At 37.7% G+C, this 23,558-nt stretch overlaps 1 protein-coding gene and 1 long non-coding RNA gene across 2 annotated transcripts; one reads left to right on the forward strand and one right to left on the reverse strand.

Annotated features, from left to right (window-relative positions):
• Nucleotides 1–454: 454 nt before the first annotated feature.
• Nucleotides 455–3,000, reverse strand: LOC143902178 (uncharacterized). The gene is made up of 2 exons (XR_013258289.1): nucleotides 2,573–3,000; nucleotides 455–2,532 (listed from the first exon to the last, which is right to left on the reverse strand). It is a non-coding gene; the product is annotated as an uncharacterized LOC143902178 (long non-coding RNA).
• A 41-nt stretch (nucleotides 3,001–3,041) lies between these two features.
• On the forward strand, nucleotides 3,042–23,546 carry LOC143902176 (D-beta-hydroxybutyrate dehydrogenase, mitochondrial). Its single transcript, XM_077414868.1, has 6 exons — nucleotides 3,042–3,282; nucleotides 15,631–15,865; nucleotides 17,847–18,087; nucleotides 20,472–20,624; nucleotides 21,006–21,213; nucleotides 21,761–23,546. The coding sequence occupies exons 2-6, from the start codon at nucleotides 15,659–15,661 to the stop codon at nucleotides 21,915–21,917; spliced, it is 966 nt and encodes a 321-aa protein (XP_077270994.1). The 5' UTR covers nucleotides 3,042–3,282; nucleotides 15,631–15,658; the 3' UTR covers nucleotides 21,918–23,546.
• The last annotated feature ends 12 nt before the right edge of the window (nucleotides 23,547–23,558 follow it).

The raw sequence follows: 23,558 nt of genomic DNA on the forward strand, positions 1-23,558 counted from the left end.
ATAATAATAATAATAATAATAATAGTTGTTTAAATGATTGAATCAAATACTGTTACAAGTTTTATAACGATCAATATTTCACATATTATGTGTGTGCAGCGATATATACGCAATAATTCAAGTTTTATATAACATTATTAAAGTCGAGATAAGAAAATTAAAAATTAGAGAATTGAATATTTTTATAACATTTTCAAGAATTAATATCATATATCTTTGAATGATTATGGATTAATAACGGTATTTTATATCGAACGCGTGATGGGCAGAAGATCAAAATCACATAAATAATTCGTATATTGCAGAGCCATTGAATATACATATACATATACAGTCGACAGTGTTGTAAATATCGAATTTGCATTACATTCGCTAACGTATGCTACGTGATTTTATTCTGATGTTATTACTCGAAAATTTATTTCGCTAATTAGCTGAGCGTCATAGCCCCCTAAAGCGTACTTTCGCATCACCCATCATCTCAGGAATGAGCTCAGGAATGAGTTACCATGTGCGGTTAACGAGCAACAGCGCGGGGTGCATAATCATAAAAATAATCCTCATTCTGGGAGCAGAGAAATAGAGAAAGAGAGAAAGAGAAAGAAAGCTTTCGCGAGATTGAACGAACTCTGGCTCTCACGAGAGCGATCAAGAGATTATCCAAATTTCTCCCGTTACCAATGCGCGTTACGCTTCAACGGGCTCGGTGCGCGATTTACGCAGTTTTAAATAATCCTACTAACGTTTCCATTAATGCTGCGTCGTGAATAATCTTCTTTGGAATTTTTCCGCGGAATGAATTGCAAAGATTAGCGCGCGACCGTTGTTACTCGTGAATTCTTGTCGGCTCATCGGACAAAGGGAAATGGACAGTTACCTTCATATGCCTATAGCGAAAAGAATGAAAAAATCTTTCAAAAAAAAAAAAAATATTTTGTGTTATCCTTAGGTTCAATTTTTTAACAGTAGAATCTTTGGTTAGTTTGGAATTTATTTTTCCTTGGCGAAAAAGAGTAACAAAGGAGATCAACATAGCATTATATGTATATCTTTGCAATTAAGATCCAAATTGGAATTTTATTAAAATAAACTTTCTAAATCATTTGATAAATGTAATCTTACAATTTATAATTTTGTCTCTTTGTTTAATTTGCGAGAAGATTATCTACTTCAATCGCTTATAATTCCAAATTACTAATGCTTCAATATTTTTGTTAAAAAAAAATCATCTTTTTAAATTAACTAAAGAATCTATCATTAATAATACGTGAGAAAAACATTCTCTCTCTTTCTATATATATATATATATATATATATATATATATATATATCATATAACTATAACATATATATTTTAAAGTCTTCAAAGCAGGTAATGTATATTTGGATTTGTATTATGTCATCGCTGCATGCCAGCAAACTTAATGATAGCTTCTTCATGAGAAGAATCTGTGCAATTGTTTACGTCTGTGCAATCCCGTAGGCACGTTTCCCACCATTTATGTAACTGTGTTACACATCATCTACGAAATGATAATTACTTCTCACAGTCAAGTGAAGCGCGCTATGAATAGATTAGATCGTGTTACGTGTCTATATATATATATAAGATCGTATTTCTGATCTAATAAACTTTATCGGTTCGTAGGCATCAATTTATGCAAAAATTCTTTATATTTAAAAGATTAAGAATTATATTCTTTTATAAGAATGTAATACATATTACATGTTTTAAGTATTTATTTTTATACTTTATATATTATATATTTTATATTATTATATTTTAGTGTAATAAGAGATTACATAGATATTCATCTGTTCTTTAAATTGCTTAACGCTACTTGATATAATATATTTTACTTAAATATAAGAATATCGGCTTCTGAATGTAATTAATATGACGAATATAAATTTTTTTACGGCCTTCACAGCGTGCGAATAATAAATAGTACGTAATGACTAACGTTCGAAGAATCCACTTAAAAATGCGTGGTATGGAAGAACATATTCCACACCTATTTACTCTTCGGAGCTCAATCGCTTACTTTACATAACTGTTCAATGCGAAGTTACAAAACCATCATCGAATGCCAGAGGCGATACCGCTGTATTTAATGATTTTGCAATTTTCTGTTGCAAGCTTTTAACCCTTCAATACGTAATTTTTTATAGCGCATCCTGAGTATTTGTTAAATAAATAATAACTGCTTAAGGAATCCTAAAAAAATATTTAAAAAATTCTTTACTAATTTGAACCATTTACAGATGGGAAAGAAAAGGGCCAGAGAAGACCCTTTACAGATGTGCAAAGTCGAGCGTTTTTAGTTCATAAGGGAGAGTACACGAACTGCATAAGAAAAAGTCGCTTTGCATATATGCAAAGCCGCGCACTCAAGAGTTAATTTGTGCGTTGACCATCTGTGTGTGTATTAATTCAGCGTTTTTGTATAAAACACTGAATTAATGTTTGACAAACTCATTTTTCTTAACATTTAAAAATATAAATTGCAGTAAATAAATAATTCTAATCGCCTTTTACTTTTTCCTTTCCTAAAAAAAAAGAATCGAACACCTTACATTTCTTTGCACGATCCTCTCCTCGTGCGACGCAGCGCGTGTTTATTTAAAGCGGCGTCAAACTGTAAAGTATTCACTACGACGGAAATCTATTACACCGTATAAACCACAGGTAATGTACAATAATTTTCACATACTTGTTATTTAACGTGACGCACCCAACTGTTCAAATTATATAAATTTTGACTCTGTTTAACGTTTTCTATCGATTTTATTTCGGGATAGTTCTAAAGCCTAGAATCGTCATGTGATAACCGTCCAATTTCAAGTATGTGCCCATGACAATCGATGCCCATGCCTCTCAATTATTACGGTCAATTATTACGGTGCGATACATGGAGAGGCGCGCACGTGACCGTAGGAGCGGCGGTGGAGGCACGAAGATGCCTCCTCGCCGTGCCTTTTCCATTCCGTCGAGGTAGGCACGGCCGAGTATCGCATATACCGTTCCTCCTCGTAGGCATTCCAAGCGGGAATTCTCGAAAGCCAGTTGTGTTGTAGAAACCGTGGTGCGGCTTGCCCGCCGCTCGCCGATACTTTCGACCGGTCGTAAAGCCGACGTTTCGCAGCACCGTTCCGGTCGCTTTCAGTAACACAGAATTTCGCCACGAAAACGGACACGATCGTTTTGCCTATCGTGGACTATCGTGGAGTCGCAAAGCCCCGGCCCGGAGGCCCCACCGGCGAACCGTACATAAAATTCTGGTGAGTTATGCGCGCATTTCTACCTGTCCGTCTACCTGCAAAATCGACGGTCACTTCTGTCGGAGATCCATCCTTAACCGTTGAATAGGACCTCGCTCGGCTGTTCAATATTTCAAACGTCGAGGCGTCGGTGCTCTAACTGAAATTTACAGTTTAGACATGTTATTTTTATTTTATTTTTTTTTTTGCGGAAGAGCGCTCAGTTTCGACGTTATATTTACGGCAAAACGTATTGAAAATATATATTGGTAAACATGTCAATGGCATTACAGCGAAACTTTTCGCATTTACGTGCTGTTTGCAATAACATGCTGTGACAGAAAAGACATGGTTTTTATTGTCTTAAAAAGTATTTTAATTAGATAATATGTTATTATATAAAATAAAAAAATTAAATAAAATGTAATTATCAAAATTTTTTAAGTATTCTCTATTTCCATTATTATTTGGCATGGATTAAATTATTTATGTGTGTGCAGGTAAAAAAACAAATTGACGTCTACGAATATTTAAATAATAATAATTTTTAATATAATAATATTTAACATTAATTAAATTAATTCAATTTCATCATGATAATCTTATATGCGACATTAATTTCAACAATTAAAAATATCTAATAATATATTCTATCGCAATATCCTTATTGATTTAATATTATTGTAATAGAATTATTAATAAATTTTAAGAAATCAATTCACGAACATTATTGTCTATAATCTATTCAAACTTCAATTATTTAAATTGCCTTCACATTCATATTAAATTTAGAATCGAGATCACTCGTTTCTGCGCGATGCCAGCCCCTCGTCATCGTAGAAAATAGCCATTAAACGGATTACGAATGCTCTAATTTCGTGATTTATGTGCCAAGAAGTAGTCACAGAGAAATTGCTTAAATGACCATCAACATTCGAAAAATTGGAACAAATTGCAGTTTAAACGATTTAGAAGAAATTGTTTTTAAAAAACATTAAAATTTAGTAAGAAGCGGAAGATTATTTTAGTATTATTGCGCTGAAATATATGTATAATATATGTCATTTCGAATTTTATTTTCAAACTGTTTTTTGATAAATCTAAAATTATCGGAATTGCTATATTTAGCTATTTTTAGCAATTTACTGTCAGATATAGAATTTATATAATTATCGAGTTTCAATCACTGAGAATAAATTACGTTAACAGCCAGTGAGACACGTAGAAGTTTATTTTAGAGCCATCGCCAATAACCGACATCCATCGTTTAAAGTTTACCCTTCAAATTGATTTTTGACAGTCCTGAAATCGACAAAGTCATTTGGTCTCGCTATGTTTAAAAATTCACCGCGAGTTTTTATTTGCGAAATGCGTTTCGCGAGTTTCTCAGATCTCGAGAAGCGAGGAAAACCTCACGAACGAAATGTCAGGACTGAAGCCATTTGCATGAGCGATTCCTTTGTCTGGATTCTTCGGGCAGGGCGAGGCTCGCTGTTTCCGCTTTAGAAGCTTCGATTATCGCCACTAGCGGACCGTGTCATCGCGAACGACACCATTTCCGGGATCTTCGATCGATTATCCGCGTCACGAATAATGCTTCTGCGTCGTGTTGCGTTTGTAGGAACGAAGGCCGCGCTCGCGGAGAGTACCGACGTGAAATCGTCGAGCAATAAATTCTAATCGTCGCTTATAGACGGCGCAATCAAGTCTTAATTAAGTCGAAAGGATCGCGGGGGCGAATGGCGGATCTCGCGGCGCAACATCCACGCCTAATTCCGGGATTGCGCCGTGCAATTTTGCCAAGCATTCGGCTTCGCTCCGTGCTCTACTTAACTAGCGATTTAATTTTCACTCGCGCCACTATTACGATCGTTAACGCCGCGGCCGAGTAATTAAACTGCTCTCTCTGATCATCTTCACCGTCCGCGAACGTGCGACGCGCCGTGCGCCGTCGTCGTCACTATCGTCGTCATATTGTGGGCGGCCTATAATCTCTCCGATCTCCCGGACACTCGTTTTGCTAGAAGCGGCCGATAACGACGAGATTTCTAAATGCTGCGAAACGAGACAGGATCGGTTTCTCTCCTCGTCTCGAGAGATCGTGGGAGTGGCATTTACGCCAGTCGGACAGCGCTTTTCATTGAAGATATCTTAATCGACCTAAAAATAATTAAATAGGATATTTTCATGTCTCTGCAGAATAATTGTATGCGAGTATCAATTTCTAAATATCATTGAGAATTGTCACTTTACATTCAACTCACAAATATTTTATTCAAGCTCAAAGAAGAACCTAATACATAGTCTATGAAAATAAAATATAATTTTTCTCGAGGCGAACCAGATCGTTTTGATTAAAACTACTCGTAATTTGATTCGCATTGCGTTAAAGTGAAATCCCTTTGTGGCAATGATAAGAATTGCTTATGAGCGAAAAGCGGCCTTTAACTTTTTTTTAGGCAGATGCCACTTCGTCATATTTTATTTACGACGCGACGTGGCGTGGGCAGGTCGCTCATATTCATATTACAAGGTGCTGCGCATCGATGCGTGGATCAGATTTCAGAATTGTGTGTAATTAACTGGCATATTCATGTAACAGTGAAAACAAAAACAAAATCGTAACGTTGTAGTGGGACACATGGATGTAAAGCTCCGCTTTGCACGGAAATTATATCTTATTACAGTGAAATTGATAGCTATCTAGCACCCACTACAAACTTCGAAATCAGGTCGACAGAAATAATTGCCATGTCGACCAAATATCTTGCCGGTAAACCGGTGTAACTTAAGAAAGTCAGCCATTAGAAAGAGAGAGAGAGAGAGCGCATTTAGTTCTCTCGAACTATAAATTAACTACTAGTAGTATTGTGATTTCAATTAAGTGATTTATCGCGCTACATTAGTCTGCATAATGTTTCACGTTCAACAGCATCCCTAATTGAACCTTCGCGGTAGACGAACTAATTCCGAAAGGACAACGCCCTTTTTCATTCGGATTTTCGCCGACACACAACGTCGTTTCCCATTCAAATTTTCCCTGTCGGCATCGTTTTTCATTCAAATTTTCCGTATTTTCGCTAAGTAAAGATGATGAAAAGCATCGTCAAAGAGATTCAATTCAAAATTTGTTCTTACTTCATAAAGCCTGATCAACTTCATCCAGTACTCATTGCGAACAAATAGTTCCTTTTTCTTCGTCTTATAATTCAGCGAGTGAGTCGCCGTCTAATTTCGAGAAGCTACTTCTTCTGCGGATCAAAGAGGAAGACTCTGATTTCCTCGCGGTCCGCAAGCGCGCCGATATTATCCGGATGAGCGCACTTCCTCGTCAACAGTCGCGAAAGTAAACGCGCGGAATATCGAGTCCGGCGAATCGCAATGTCGGCGACCGCGCGAACAACGGCCGCAACGGCGCGCGGTAGGCCTCGTCGATACGCATTCCTGGACGAGCGCAACGTTTTCAGCCTTTCAGCTCACGCGGCGGGAAAAGTGCTTAGCTTAAACTTTCTAAGCGTTTCACGTCGTGCCACGTCGCGGCTCATATTCGGCACAAAAAAACAGAGACATATTTATGTGGTTCCTACAACGCAATAAGGAAAACCATAAAACCAAGTCTGTCATCGCGCAATCCCGATATAAAACCGCACCCGAGACTTATTTATGCGATCGCAGTCGGCTGCTCTAACGAATGCAATTACTACTCCACGCACGCCCGCTCTCTGCCCACCCGAGTCGTTTAATTACGTCCGTGGAAATTTTTGCACCCGCAGAAGCCGAAGTCGCTCGCACATAGTTTTCCCTTTCCGCTCATTAGGTTTTATTTGTGTCTAAAATCCTACGCAATTATATTATCTGATATTCGTCGCGTTCCATTTCGATAAAAATACTTAATGCACGATTTCAAATTAAAATAAGAAAATTATTCAGAACTCCAGACAAGACAATTTGTAAAATTTACCATATTTTTGTTCAATATTTCTAAATTTCATAGTCTTATCGACATCATACATCTATAATATTAATACAAAACTTAAGTTTCTACACAGTAAAAAATAAAATGTTAATCGTAACATTTTTCAAATGTCCCAGAAAGTCCACTCTAAATTTTGACTTAAAATAACTCATTCATCGTGTGTTACTTGTTGACAAATTAGAAATGTTAATTTATTGACACTATATTTTACATTTTTATATTTGTTCTTTTAACTTTAAGTATAATGTAAAAATAACTTGTAAAAAATGTCGATATAACATATTTGAATAAACGATAGTTGTTTCAATTTAAGAGAAATGTTGTTTTAAACATTTGATTGTAGTAAATTTGATTATTTTGTATGTCAAAATTTACGATTATTTGAGAGAAAATTTACTTTAACTTTTGTTTATGTTAAAATAACTTTAAGGCGTGTTGATTTTTTGAAATAATTATGTTAAAAGAACTCAAAATAATATTCAATTTCTAAATGACATACATAAAGTGTTAAGTTATCACGTTGACATTAATATAACACACGAAAATGTTACGAAAATAATAACATAGCTGTTGTATGTTAATTTTACATTGAAATAATAGTCAAATCTTGGTAACACAAGAAAATTTTAACATTTGGACGCACGATGTTTTACTGTGTAAAGTTATCAAGTACTCTCGAATTAAACAATTTTGTTTATTTTTAATGTTATTTACGGATCCACCTTTTTTATAGAAAGTACGAGCCTTATTACTTGCACCATTACAATTGTGAGGATCATCATCGGATACGTCAGTCATATTCTATATTATACGTTAGATCGCTAGCGTGCTATAATTTCTTGGGATGTAAAATGAGATATGCGAGACCGATGGTGCTATTATGCGGATTGCCGTTTGTGCTGCAGGAAGTCATGAATGCGGTAGAGTGTAATAAGAATGCAGCAAAACGAACGCGCCGATACTTTCACAAGTAAATCGCTCAGGTAGCTTCGCGCAGCTCAGGTAGCTTCACGCAACTCAGATACCTTAAGCATCAGATACCTCAGTCAGCTTATACGGAATCGTTATATTATACTTCCGTATGTAATATTTACCATCATTACACATGGATATATTTTATTGCGATACATTTGTCAGAAGTAAACAATGGTAAAAATATTCACATTGTAAAAATTATGTGAGATTTTTTAATCGACATATTAATTACTCACAAGTATAAATACTTATTAATTAGCAATTTGAGTAACGATTACACTTTACATTCTTTTCCTTCATATCTCAAGAATTAGTTTGGCACATTGCGCACATTGAAACGAGGAAGCGATGATTTGCAAGTAACATTTTACGCCGATGCGATGGCATTTATACCATTTTTTTAATTAGCACTGAACCATAAATACCATAAATACCATAATGGGATCCCTGCTTGCTTATTTTAAAATTATATTATTTCAATTCTACGCTATCGCTACGATATGTGATGTGTATTACGGATTTTCTAGCAGCTGCGAAATGTAAAAGTCCGGTAAAATCGGACACGCACGCGCTTTCGAAACGCATAATAGAATTATATCGTATTCATTAATGTGATTGTCGGCGTACGAATAGAAATGAAATTCTCTACGCAACAAGACAAACCAATGTCAAAAATATGATTTAAAAAATACGGAATATGAAAACGCGTTATTGCGAACACGCGTCAGGATACGAGTTCGTGATGTCCTCAATAAAATACTAATTGTTTTTTCGCCATGGATTAATTTTGATAGATTGAAGATTAAGAACGCGCGATGAGATTAATTCATTGTAGTGCCCATGTGACTCGTCTTATTCTATCAGAAGTAGGTGTGTAAGATGAGCGTCGCGCGTTACGTCCAAATTGTCATGCAAATATTGGACCGCGCACACATGGGCCAACACTATATTTGCCTTTTACACACATCAGTCGTGTTGGCCGCCCGCGGTCAACTGCAAGTACCGTTGCTTCGTTATCCAGGAATGATATACGCACACAGCCGTGCATAACACGTACACAGGCGCACAGCCAGCACGTAAACCACGGATTACACGCTGTACGCCCGCGCACCTGTGCGAACAGAAGCCTCGAGGAAATCATTCTGACGATTACGGAGAAAGGAGAAGAGCGGTCAAGCGCCCGGAGCCGTTAACCGAAGCGTCCTCAACGCGGAAAACCACGTAGATATTCGCATACGAACGGTTCGCTCCCGACGAATTTTCATGAATAAGACAGCAGATAACTCTCTCAATAATTTAATTAAAGGTACAAGAACTTTAAATAGTGACTTATTTTTCTGTGAAAAGTAAAAAAGTCAAACAATGATAAAAAATTCTCATCCGATCTGATGATATTACAAAACGTTTGTTCGCGCGCAACATTACGGTCAGTCGCTCATGTCCCGTTAAGTTTCGGTCTCGTTTTTTGCATGTTCGATGCCAGTGCACATTAACGGCGTAGACCATTAATGATGTATTGTACAAATAATAAAGTTCTGCATAATGTAGTCTTAATCTCACTAATTCGATAAATATAATTATTCAGCTTTTTATGCAGTTGTGGAATTAGCAACATGCATAGATACAATATGAAACTTTGTTATATGTACAATTTATCGGGAAATCACAGAACTATTGTTGTAACCACAATCCTTTTTTTTTTTTTTTTAATCAATTTAGAGACTAAATTTTCGAAAAATATCGGAAAATAAGAAAATAATCAATCGACATTTAAATTTTTAATAATATATATTATATTTCCGTATAATACATGCGCTTTAAATTATAATTCTGCAAATCTATTTAGACTTGATTAAAGAATTTGATTTCAGTAATTACTTTCTCTCTTTATTCTAAAGCTAAATTCCTTTATATTTTCCATTTTATTTGTGAACTACCAAATGTCACATTTGCGGGGAAGAGATTTTTTCGAAATATAGGCTACACAGTGAAAAAATATTCATTTTTTAAACTCTTTTTTGCTTCGTCTTGTAGCTTTTTCAAAACGGGATCTATAATCTAGGCGCGTTTCAGGATGGTGTTTTCCTGCCGTTATTTCAACACGCGGAATTCGAAGAAAAAGTCTGTTAACTCCGTGGCAGGACGAACACGCCGGCGTGGATAATTATTTGGCATACATTAGTCACAGAGAGCTTGGCCGAAGATTGCACTTCCTAAAATGCTTCGTTACCCACAGGCAAAATCGCGATTCAACTCCTCCTACCGATCGTTAACTGCACCGCGCAGAGATGCACAGCCGAGCGAGTCGATGATTGACGATGCGATCGAGAGTAATTAGGTATCAAGTCGCATTAATTATACCGAACGGTAATCACTGATGCAACAGTACAGAACGTACTCGAACGTAATATCGCTTTGATTTCCCGATACGTGCCCCGGTACGAGTGTCTTGGAGTAATGTGTGACTTTCTAGAGAAATTGAAGTACCAAACACACACGTACAAATAAAGATTTCTAGAGTTATCAACTCGCAGCCTGGAAAAAATCTGTAAATGCAAACGTAGTACCGTTTGACATTTCGTTAAACTACCGGTACATGCTATTTAAAATAAATTCGCTAGAGTTTGTTTACCGCGAAATTGATTGCCGTATATTCTTTAGTCCATTTAAAACGATCGAATTCGTGTAGAAATTCACAATTTGTCATGTCTGTGAAGTTGGCCCCCCTTTTTCAAAATTCGGAAAATTTTATTAGAGTTCTGGATTCCCCAGAAAGAGTTCTAGAGTTCTTTGTAGTTTTTAAAAAGAGTTCCGTCATTTAAAGTAGTGAAATTTGTCTCTATGGCCTTACTCGAGTTTACCCTACAGAATTTTATTTATAATTTTATAATACAAGACACATTTAAAGAATGCATAAATATATAAAATATATATTAATATAACACATATGCATGGCATATAAAATGATAAAATAAATTCTATTCTAAAATTTGACTAAAATCTTATAAGTCATTCAAAATGAGATTTTAGATAGGCTATTTTCCAATTTAAGCTTATCGCTTGTTCTCCTAGCTTAGCTCAATCTGTTGATTAATTTAACTCGAACAAATCTTCAGGAGGAAATTCCGGCGTTTAGAAGGGTTGCATAATTAACGTGCGTTAATTGCGCGTTCAAAGCTGTTCCGAAGCGTTGAACGCGCGCTTCGAGAAGTTTTAATTTGGTCCAACAAAATCGAGAACTCGCACCTTTGCATGTCGCGCAACGTTCGTCTGTATGCGAGAAGAAAGTCGGCACTGCCGAAGGAATGCGGTGATTATCTCCGCGTAATAGTCCGCTTGACGAATGCGCGCGGCTACTTATTTTTATCGAGCAAACGTGCCGCGGCAGCTGTGCGATAAACGTGCGGCATCGTGTCCTAGCTCGGCCGTTCTAATATAGTTCGTGTGTAACACACGCGTGTTAGCGATATACGAAGAGACCTCGATCGTTCTAACTGCGGGTTTCTAACTGCAGGTTTCCAACTGCGGGTAGTTGCGCATATACTGTCCCCGTGGGAAGCCTTGTATCCTCCTATCCGCTCCCAGACCCATCCCATCTCGCGTATATACCCGTTGTAACTTCCAACATTCCAACCGGCACACGTCTCCACGGCGGGCAAGGCGTTGGGCGATTAATTGAGATGACATAGCCGCTTATTAGCATGGCGTTGCAATATGCAGTTGCCTCTATCCGCGTGGCACAAGTCAATATCCTCTTTTCGTGTCTATAGTTGCAAATCCAAATTTCGAGATAAATAGCAATAAAATAACAATAAGTCAATATCGTGTTTTGACGTCAATTTACTATCTATTACTATCAAAATATTATTTCCTTGTCTGCATTTTCGAGAGAATAGAGGCCAATTAATTTCGCAAAAAGTATTCCATTGTTAAATTCAAACAATTATCGATTATTTTATATAATTAAACGTAGGTACAGTTGTTTCATTCGGCGCAGGCAATGCCTCGAGATGAATGTAAATTCTGCGAATGCGAAAACTAAATAAGTAATACAAAAGTTTTATAATACTTTTTTTTATTTAAACATTTAAACATTATTCATTAATTTCTTTTCCAAGTGAATAACGATATATTTTTTTTCTCTTCTTTCTGATACATTCTTATGACGAGTCAGAAAAGTATTGCAATTAAGACACGATAAAAAATTGCTGTTTCTGGATGAAGAAGTTTGAATTATATAAGTTAAAACGATAGAAAAGTTCTTCACATTTAATACGGCAAAATACTGATTCCTGTAAAATTTATTCTAGAAGAAATATCACGCACATATTGCGCTACTAAATTAAAAATGCGAATATCTATGTAATTTTGTATTATGTTAATATTCAAAGGTCAATATACGCAAAATGTAATTATTCGTTAATACTGTTAGACAAAATGCGCTTATCTTCTTATGTATATTCGAGAAATGTATGTGTTCTCCTTAATATAAAGTTTAATTTGATGACCATTATGCCATAACGGCTCCTTATTGAATTACTCCTGTACCTTGCAATTAGAATAATCAACGGTAATTCCCGTCTAGGGAATAGAGGGACAAATGTCACACCTATATATTCAGACATGCCATATATTCAGTTCCAAGACGAGAAATGATTAACGAAATAATTAAGTGAGAATGTCTCACGCGAATGGATACAAGGCTATTACTTAACACTTATATCTATAATACTCTTTTCTAATTCAACTAACCCGCAAACATATATTCATAACAGACTTGTGTTCTTTTTTTCGAAGTAATAAATTCTTGACGATTGTGATAATTATTATCAATAAATAACGCATCTCGCGTGCGAGTCATAAATGCAAGAACTAGAGTCATGAAACAGCAAAGTTGAGTCAGTTAGTCATACACATATTTTCGATAAAAGATAATAAGCCCGATTTACCGTCGCAAGTGCGACGTTCTTTATCGTCGCTTATCTGTCGCTTGAATACAGAGAAAGTTGACCGTGATAACCAAGACCCAAGAGGGAGAGAGAAATGTGCCGTGCAACACATAGGTATACTTATTGCAGACGTATACACATTGATTAAACGCGTGCACGTGGTCGCAGACGCACGTGTGTTCGTGCGATCGTAAATGTCACAGATTCCGCGTGTCCGCTGCTAAAACGTATTAATTTTAGCGTTGCCGCTCTCCGTTCGTCGCCCACCGTGTGACAAGCGCTGATTCATCACGCGCAGTCCTTCGCCAGGTGATTCGTTATGACCGATGAAAATCTCGCCCCGCGATCGAGATCCGTTATCGAGAGACAGCGGAGCGGCACTGATTCACGTGGCCGCGCGCCGGCGAGTGCTGTCACTTCCGACTATTTTTCACCGAGTTACGAATCGCGTCGGGGCTCTCGACGCGTGACGGATATACAGAGAAAATTGCGCGCGTCGGTCGACTCGCGCGATCGGAAGAAAGTATCGCAAGAAACCGGATGGTTCTTGCGCGCGCGGGCGCGCACATCTCCCAAGTGCCAAGCTGACGTTCTTGTAATGTAAAGTTACGGCGCTTTCTATTGTGCGCATTCGTTCTTCGCGTATCTCCGTTATCCTGATGTTTGTATGCGGATGACATTTGAGAATGACAGCATAAAGACACCTGCGTTATACGTAATGTTCAATTCCTGCGAGGGGCACGAGTTTCCCCCAGTCATCATAAAAGATATTCTTTTACAAACGATGCATACGTTAATTCAAAGCACAGCTCGGTTATCAATGAAAATGTTGTCTCGCGAGCAAAGGACTTGTATAGGAACATCATAAAATATCCTCTGCTTTCCTCGCGTTACCTTTCGTCAAACAACGTTAAAACGCGAACAAATGAAACATAAATAACAACGTTTCTTTTCATTTCGCCGGAGGGAACTTTGGAAATATCAGAAATGCGGAAACGCGCTTGCAAGAAAGCTCCTTGAGGATGCTACCGTGCAATATGCGAGACAAACATCGGTTTCACGTCCCGGCGCGGCGTATCTCTTTTAGCGTATACATATATTTATGTCTGATATGCATCGGACAATGCTCTTCGAGGAATTGCACCTACCATTCCGCGTGTACGAGCTGGCATTTACATACCGCGAGAGAGGGAGAGGAAAAGAAGAAAAGAAAGAGAAAGGAAATATCTCGCTCTTCGAGAGAGAAATTCGTACACGGACTACGCATCGCAGGCGTCTCTCATCGAGTTACACGATCGATGCGCACACGTTTCACCGACGTTATATTATTCGCCCGCATTAATCCTTCGATTCACGGTGCGAGTCACCGCGATGCTCGATGTGCCATTGCGCCGCGCCGTATAGATATCGACCGGCGAGAAAGCGTACACGCCTCGCGAAGAAACATTTCGCACCGTCGGAGAAATGTCCCTCCGTACGACTGGTGAAATACGAGTCTTGGTGGGTTTAATCGATTCGGCACATTAGCGGTACACGGTTCCGCCGCTATCGAGTCAGCCGAGCGAGGAGAACGAAACGCGCTCTCGCGCGATTTTCAGCGATCGTCGAAATTCTGTCGCGCTTACGTCTATCGCGGCTGCGAAGGAGTTCTCCCCGTCACCCGATCCCTGTGGTATGCGATTCCGCGACGATCGCGGAAAATCGGCAGTCGACTTGTGCGTACGGTCGAGGCTAGATAGTCTAGATACGGTTTAGAAAGGCAAGTGATTCTCCCCAGCAAAAGCAAACCCCGCCCCGCCGTTCACTTTTCACCGAAGGAACCAATTCCTTCGGCCGCACTTCTCGGACTCTCCTCGACTCTTCTGTCTGCCGAGAGAGCCTTTACTTGTTAAAAAAAAACTCAAATTTTTCACTAGTTGTTTTTTGAGCGTTTCTATATTTAAACTCTTGCGGAATTTCTCTCTCTCTAACGGATTTTAGATGCAACAATTCTGAAATTCGATCAGACCGTCATTTTTAGCAAAAAATAACTGGAAGTACTAATTTTTAATTTAATTTTAATTCAGTTTGATGTTTAAAATTATATATAATAATATTTTCCTATCTTTTTTATTTTATAAACGTAAATGAAGAATTTTTAACTTAATAGAGAATTATTATTTCTCTATTCTTCTTTCATTTATTAATTCTCTGGTTAACCATAATCGTATCCTGATAATTCAAATTGTTAAAATATCATATTTTGATAATTTAAGTTATTAAATTTCGATGAAATTGAATTTATGAAATCTATATAATACCATTAAAAATACATACATTAATTTGTCTTCGCGATTTTTATACTTATTAAAGAAAAATGTTAAGTGCAATAGTCTGCTCACTAAACATTTCTTGTTGATGTGCTGAGACTAGATAAAAAATAAATTCGTTATTCTACGATATTAACGACTATCTCTTTCATTTTTGCAGAGTTTCGTCATCGCGCCAATCTGTCACAATGGATGTCGAAACCGGGGCCATTCTGGCCCTGCAGATATTGGCTCTGTGTTCGATAGTCGCAGCCCTACTGGCTTACTTGATGCGACAGTCCAGGAATGCCGCCGACGAATACGAGTCGCGTAACAGACGTCATGTACTCGTTACCAGCTGTGATACATGCGTAGGCTTGCAGATTGCCCTTGCACTCTACGAAGCCGGTTACAAGGTAATAACGGCCGTGTGTACCGCCATAAATTAACGGCGGCATAAACTTCACCGTACATTCGCCTCCGTTACGCTGCCAGTCGCCGATATTCCCTCCGCGGCTCGGTGAATATTCAAAATTGAGAACCGCGCTTATGCAGCGAATGCCGAAGGCTGCGCCGGCTGCGCGAAGTAACGGCTCGCCGGATTTATTACGTGGGAACCGTGCTGAACTTTTTGCAAACCGATGATTATATATCGGAAACGCGCATAAACAAACGCCGACAAAGTCTTGCGTTACCGCACGGCCGCGGCGTATCAAGTATGACTCGTTTCTCCCTTTCTTGCGATCCGTGATTACGCGCCGGAACTGGGTCAAAGCGATTATTCGGACTGTCTCCTAGTCAGATCTGTAATTGCATAAATCTCGAATTTGTAGCGGGAAAAGCCGTGCTGTATTCCGAGAAAAACATTCATATTTGTCATCTTTACTTTTTCTTTTATTATACACGCGAGATGGAGTAGCTTCGCAAGAGTGGCTGTCAGCTAGTTTCGGGCACGCCGGCTTAAACCGGATAGACGTCGGATCCTTTGCACGTCCACTCTTTCCGCGGTTTCGCGAATCTAAACGACTAAAGTTGAGCCGGTGCCGTGCAACGCGACGACAACCGTTGAAACGCAATATCCCCGCGGCCTTACGTCAGAATCCCCCGTTATCCCTTCGAGCGTGCAACATATTTCAGATTGTCGGAGCCCCCGGGCTCCAAATTAGTTTCCTCATGTCAAGGGAGCGGAACATCGGTGAGCCCTTAAATCAGTTCTGCCGACAGTTCCTCGACAGGTATTCACGTATCCGCCGGTCTCGTTGAGTATATCGTGTCACCACTCAAGAGTCGCCCCCGCCAAAAGATTACCACCGAAAAAGATAGATACTCGGCAAAGTCAGATTTTATCTGGGTAATAACTTGCAGGTTGCAGGAGAAGCGTCCTTCGGACGCTAATCTTACGAGAACATCTTCGCCAAAGGGATTCGAATCGAATAGCAATATTATATTTATTACTTCTCAGAAGATCCTCTTAACCAACAGGGCATTAATTTCATCCCCCTCGTGATCCGTGCGTAATATATACTCGAAAAAGTCGTTTAATAATTTAACGTAATCGGTTCTCTAAAATTCAGTGAAGTTAGTTTTGTCGCTTAATGGCTGCGCCTTTCAATTTTTAACGTTTAGGTTGGTATTTAACGTCGAAATCTCGTTCGGTTTCGTTAATTAGCGATTCGCAGTCAATCAGTTTACGTCACTCGCATGTCCCTACTTTAATTGAACTAAACGGAATTTTCATGTGGTACAAAGGCAAAATTGATATAGGTCATTTGCGTACTTTGGATTCCAATTGCGGTTCGATTGTACCGTGCGTTCTGATATTCAAGCTTTGGATTACCTATTACCTTTCGTACATCAAGAGCTGCATGCATCAAAGGACCGCAATCGATTTACATGAATATCTTCAACCGCTTTAATTGACCTTATAGCATTTAATAATTCAAAGCAAAATTATACTGATTATATGGAAAGGTATTTTAAAATTTAGAACTTTAAACACAAGATTATTTAAAAGCCGAAGTTTTTTGGAGATATAAAAAATAAGAAAATTAATTAAAAATAATATTTACGTTCATATAATAGAATACGATTGAATTTAATCGATTAAAATGATATTTAGCAATTGAAATTTTAACCAATCCTTATAAAATCTCTTCTGTAATTAGAGGTAGCGTCTGAAGGAAAAATTTCAAGTTTTTTGTCTCTTATATTTGAGGTTCATTAGTCACAATTGAGCCTATGTGTCATTTAACATGACCTATCAACGTCAAAGCGTATCGCGCGGTATTAAGCGGTGCCAATATGGTGTGTAACGGCGTGACACGTGGAATGTGGGGTTGCGGCAGCGGTGGTCTTTCAAAACGTAATGTATAACGTGTCATGTTCCCTCCGCGACAGGTGTTCGCGGGTTTGCTGGACCCAACGGATGGCGCGCCGTCGGTCAAAATCTTGAAGGCGATCGAGCTGGAGCGGCAGAAAGAGGACGAGCCCGATGGTACGAGCGATGGTGGTCCGCAGCAACCGGAAGCCGCACGTGCCCGCGGTCAAATTGTGCCATTGGAATTGGACCCGACGAGGGAGGACAGTTTGCGTGCTTGTTTGGACGCTGTCCGGGCTAAACTTCCGGCCGGCGAGGATGGCAAGATGTTTTATTCATTTAGCCCGGTTTCTTTGGTTAACCGTTGAATCGAGCCGGCCGAGAGATGACCGCAATATCGAACGTAAAGTAAATAGAAAGTTAGAAGTAACTAACCCGAGAGAAGATTTAACTGAAAATTAAATGGACGTCGGTGCGCAAGATTGAGATATTAATAAAAATAATTAGCTTTCTCAAATTAGTAACTATTTACAAAAATACAATTTAATATATATAGAAAGTAAGAAAAAGAGAAAGAGACAGAAATAACCTTTTGCATGGATTTCATACTTTCGTTTTAATAGCATTATAATGTATGATCAGAAGAAATAGAATAAGCTGTCGTATAATATTCAAGTCTTTCAAGATCAGTATGCGAATTTTTAATTTGCGTTTCATTTCTCGGAATGAATTATTATCGGTACTGAAGAAACTGGGCAATATATTCGTGTTCACAGTACATTAAATGCGGTAGATAAGAAGAGAATTTTTGAATGGGCAAAAGTCTCTTCAGTATTACTAATTCAAAAAAGCTTTAATTACATCTTCGTGCAAAAAAATAGTTAGTCAATGTTGTACCACGTATATATTACGTAAATGATATCTTCACACGTAACTTATGTAGAAAGTATGTATGTACATAAAGTGTGTACATAAAGCGTGCACGTAAATAACGCTTTTAACGGCTACACTTTCCCTGTTTCTTTGTATTTTGATTTAATTTATAATTACTTCCTTGAGACGTTACGGCACTAACCTGCTAAAGCCATTCTGGCATCAGTATTAAAGTCATTGTTCAATATTAACTTCTACTCTTTCATCTAAAACGCTTAGTTGCAAATTTCAATAGAGTTTCGCTCGATATAGATGAACAATGCATTGAAACAAGGAATAACTTATTCGTTTTTATAAGGTTTTTCGCCCTTTTCGTAATTTGCTGATTGCGCAAGAGGAAATGTATTTACATACGAATGCGGGAAATTCCATCAATTTAATAACGCACATTACTAATTTATATTATTTTACTAATATCCTAATATATATGTAGTTATTTAAAAAAACAGTCACTTTTTTGGCTTTATAATTTATCGCAAATTATAATGCGAAAAATAACCAACCAGAAAATCCAATTATTTCCATATATAAATTGAATTTTTATTTTATCAGTCACATAATATTACGCTAAAAAACATTGAATCTGTATTTCTTTTAATTTAAAAACATTTAAAAACTTCTCATAATTACTATTTCACTTCGGGTGTTGCATGACGCACATTTAATTTTAATTAACTGCACTAATTGTGATAACTGAGCAAACACAAGAAAAATAAAATAATTTTTCATACAAATTGTAACGAGCGTCAGTTATTGCATGTTCTCGAATATTTATTCAGCTACAGATAAGTTGAAAGTTTCTACTTATTCAATTTCACTTTTATATACGGTTTCGTTAGTTATATTATTAGTTATCACCGCGAGAAGCACCAGTGAACTCAGCGTAATAATTTAATAAAATTTGATATTGAACGAATAATGTTTTAGATATAGAATCCGTGCCCGCGTTTTCTATAATAATTCAACCAGCTTATTAGGTTCAATAAAGTGCTTTATCGGGGCTTTATCGGTGATGGATACCTAGATGTTGGTATAATAGAACTATTACGTGTGTGTGCGTGCGTGCGTGCGTGCGTGCGTGCGTGCGTGCGTGTGTGTGTGTGTGTGCAAGATCGGGGAAGATACACGAATTAAATACCAGGATTTTTGCGGAAAGTACTTAAAAAGACAGAAAAGTAAAATACTCGAATACATCATTCAAAACTTTAATGCACTTTCAACTTTCTTTTCATGATTCCAATAAGATTTTTACGAGACGCGTATTTGTATTCGCATATATTCGTCGTGCAATATATCTTGCGCACATAATCGAAGTTTGCATAATGGGAAAACACGAGGAAATAACATACTTTCATCGCGTAGAATAAATAAGCGCATACGTCATATTCGCAGATTTTTGCTATTCGTTATACTCCGCGAACTGTCAGACAAATATTTTTCGTCGCGAAAAATGAGATGGAAGCGCCGAATATATATTTGTTTAGTTAGCGCGGCTAGCAAACGGAAAGGCGCACTTTCATTTTATAAGTCGTACTTCCGATTGGAAATGCAATTTCAAATGCTCGATATCACCGGCGACCGCAATTGCAGCCATCTTGGACGGTATTTTCTCGCGATTGCCTTCCGCTCGTTATATATAATATAACGACGTTCTCATCAACGTGCGAGCGAAGTTCGACGAAATAAATTTCCATCTGTCTCGTTTCCGCGCAACGACCCGCGAAGACGGTCGCTTCGAGTACGTTAAAGCGTTGAACTTTATTTATTTGCAGGTCTGTGGGCAGTCGTGCACACGGGCGGCTTGGTTTTACCAGGTGTTATAGAAAAACAAACCAGCTCAATGTGGGAGTCCATGTTGCGTCATAACTTGGTTGCTCCACTGAGAACAGCCAGAGTATTCATTCCACTTTTGCGCATCAAGAGAGGTTTGTATAGAATACTTGTCGAAATCTTAAGATTAGGGTAAATATTGTCTGCCGCTATATAAAAGACTAACATTCATTTTTATCTCGTTTTAAAGAGAATAATTGCTTTTTGGGCGACGAAAAATTACAGCTTTAATCAATATAAAAATGAAAATTCTTTCACTACAAAAATAATCGAGTCGAAATTTCTCCGTCAGTCTAATTGTAAGTTAATGAGAAATTTGATCGCTTCTCGAGGAAAAGTGAATTGCTCCTTTGAAAGCTGCGGCAATGCACAATAGCCTCGAAGTAGAGCACTCGACGTAGCAACGAGACTATTCACCGATAGCAAAACCATCTTCATTCTTTAAGCGGCTTATTGAAAATGTTTCTATTCCTAAGGCCGCATCGTTCTTTTGGGCGACTCCGAGACGAGCTACGGTGGCAAGGCGGGCTCCGGGCTGGTGGCGTTCAGCGCGTCCCGAAGAGCCGTGGAAGGTGCCGCGGAGGCGTTAAAAAGCGAATTACATTCATCGGGCGTCGACGTCGTACTTCTCAAACCGCCGCCCGTAAATCCCTTCGTTCTTTATGCATCGCCCGTTCTCAAGACGTAAGACGCTACCCAACTATCAGTTTACGATGTCTTGTTTCCGCGGGCTAACAAAGATGTTAAGTCGGCTGCAGGCATCGCGCCCGAAAGTTTTGCAAGCTGCTTCACAGTTTCGCTCTCTTTCGCCGAGAATATGCTCTCCCCTCTCTTCTTTCTCTCTCACGTACACAATTCTCTCGTTAACGATATTAAATATCCAATTTTAGAAATTGGGCCATTATTCCGTATTTCAGAATCATTGCTTTTCGATCCCTTACTTTTGGAAGCGTGATGATGAGAAAAATGACAAAGGATATCGTTTTCTGTTACTAATCTAATTTTGATGAGCAAAGAAAAAAGTAATTTTGTCCATGGAATTAAATTTAATTAGTTAAATGATTTAGTTAGGTCACTGCATTAGGGAGAAACAAACAGAGAGAGAGAGAGAGAGAGAGAGAGAAAGAGTGTCAATATTTTAGAGTCTTTAAAATTTATCCGTAATTTTCCTCTGTGCCAATGCATGGCGGCTTATGATGGACTTAATTGAACAGTGCTTAATTATTTGCAGGGTCGACGTGGAGTCTGGTGTAACAGCCTCGGAAGGGACGTGGACCGCTCCGCTATCGATTCATTCCATACAGAACGCTCTGATTCCTGCGATTACGACGTCGTGTCCTCTAAGCGTTTACGATATGTCCGTCAAGTCGAGGCTCTTCTGTCGATAATTCCGTCCACGTTGCGTAAACGGACCGAAAGATCGCGAGACGTAATAATATCGTGAGACTCTTCGAGTTGATGCGATACGCGCGCGGTAGGTAGGTATACGGGAACAATGGGACGTGGAATATAATGGTACACGCGGTGTCATTTGCGTTGACGTGTCATTCCCGCGTGCCCTAAAGCATCGCATGCAGGATTTCTTTCTCGATTTCGCGGTAGGCGACACTTCCTGCGTGTGAATGATGTCATTTTTTCATGCGCTTGTCTCGAGCGGCATCAATAATGAGAGTTCTCACCTTTATTGTCCATTCATTTTTGTACCTATCGTGTTTGCTGTCAAATTCCAGTATCAATTCGAGGAGATATTTAATAAAACGGCCGATAATTTTCATCGCCGCTAGATTAAATTCGTGATAACTCTTACTCTTAATAAGTGTATTTTCCATCTCTTTTTCATCCTTCGAAAATAAAATTATTCTAATGTAGTTTTACATTGTAAAAATAATTGTCTCCAAAATAACTATTACAGGGATTAATATATTTTAAAATTGGACATTGGAATCCGGTAGATTTATCTTCGATTGCGATATTTAAATATTTGGTTGTGTTGTGACTTCATGAAATGTATATTTCAAGAGATTGAAACAAAAAATATGTTTCACTTGAAAGGTTCCGATGGACGTGTATGCGAAGTTAAAAGAATTTTCTACATTTGCGTATGTGTAAATATCAGATCTATAATACATGAAATGCCTGAATAACTTTCGTACATTTGAAAATAATACAACAAGAATTTTAAATATGTAATTTGCATAGTTTTAAAAAGCGAGTACATACATGATGAATAATCCTTTTTCCTTTATACGATTATTATTTTTGGAGTTCTTTTCAAACGGAGTTTTCAATGAGTTTGCTTTTAAATAAAGTTTTAATAATAAAGATTAATGTATTTTCTCTTACATGTCTCTACATCACAATTAAAATTATAAAAATAGTGTTTAATTTTTCTTCAAATTCACAAATGTTATTCTGTTGTCTTGTTCTCGATAGAATATTCTATAATATAATTTGTATATAGGTCAACCTTTCATGAAAGCTATTTGACATTTATAAAGCATGATTAAAATGTGGAGTTTTTGCCAATAAATCTATTTTAGATGATCTATATATTTTAAATAAAAATGATAGATTTTTCTTTAAAACGATTTTAACATATACAAATGTAATTGTATTAACCCTCAATTAGCACACATGTGCTAATTTGCACCACTTTTTTTTTGTTCAGCACTTTATATATTTCAATTTTTCATATAAAAATCATTTCTTTTTCCTAAAATAAAGTGTACTACTCGATTGCCAGGGAAATTTTACATAAATTTTTATTAAAAATGACTGAGATACGACAATTAAAAGTTGTCAAAATCTCAAATCGCACTAATGTGGCATTTGAGGTGGCCCAACCGAGGTGTGCTAATTGAGGGTTAAGTTAAAATAAAAAGTAATTTGCAATATATCCTATACGATTACGTGTAACATCGATACCAGTGTTGTATGTATTGTTCGTTAAAGTAATGTATAAAATAGTATCAAAATAAAATAGGCTATTGTGTGTGTGGCGGTATTTCAATTTTCAACTTGTTGTTTCA

Source organism: Temnothorax americanus, unplaced genomic scaffold (assembly GCF_048541705.1).
Source record: "Temnothorax americanus isolate GAGA-0224 unplaced genomic scaffold, ASM4854170v1 Scaffold39, whole genome shotgun sequence".
Taxonomy (NCBI): Eukaryota; Metazoa; Arthropoda; class Insecta; order Hymenoptera; family Formicidae; genus Temnothorax; species Temnothorax americanus.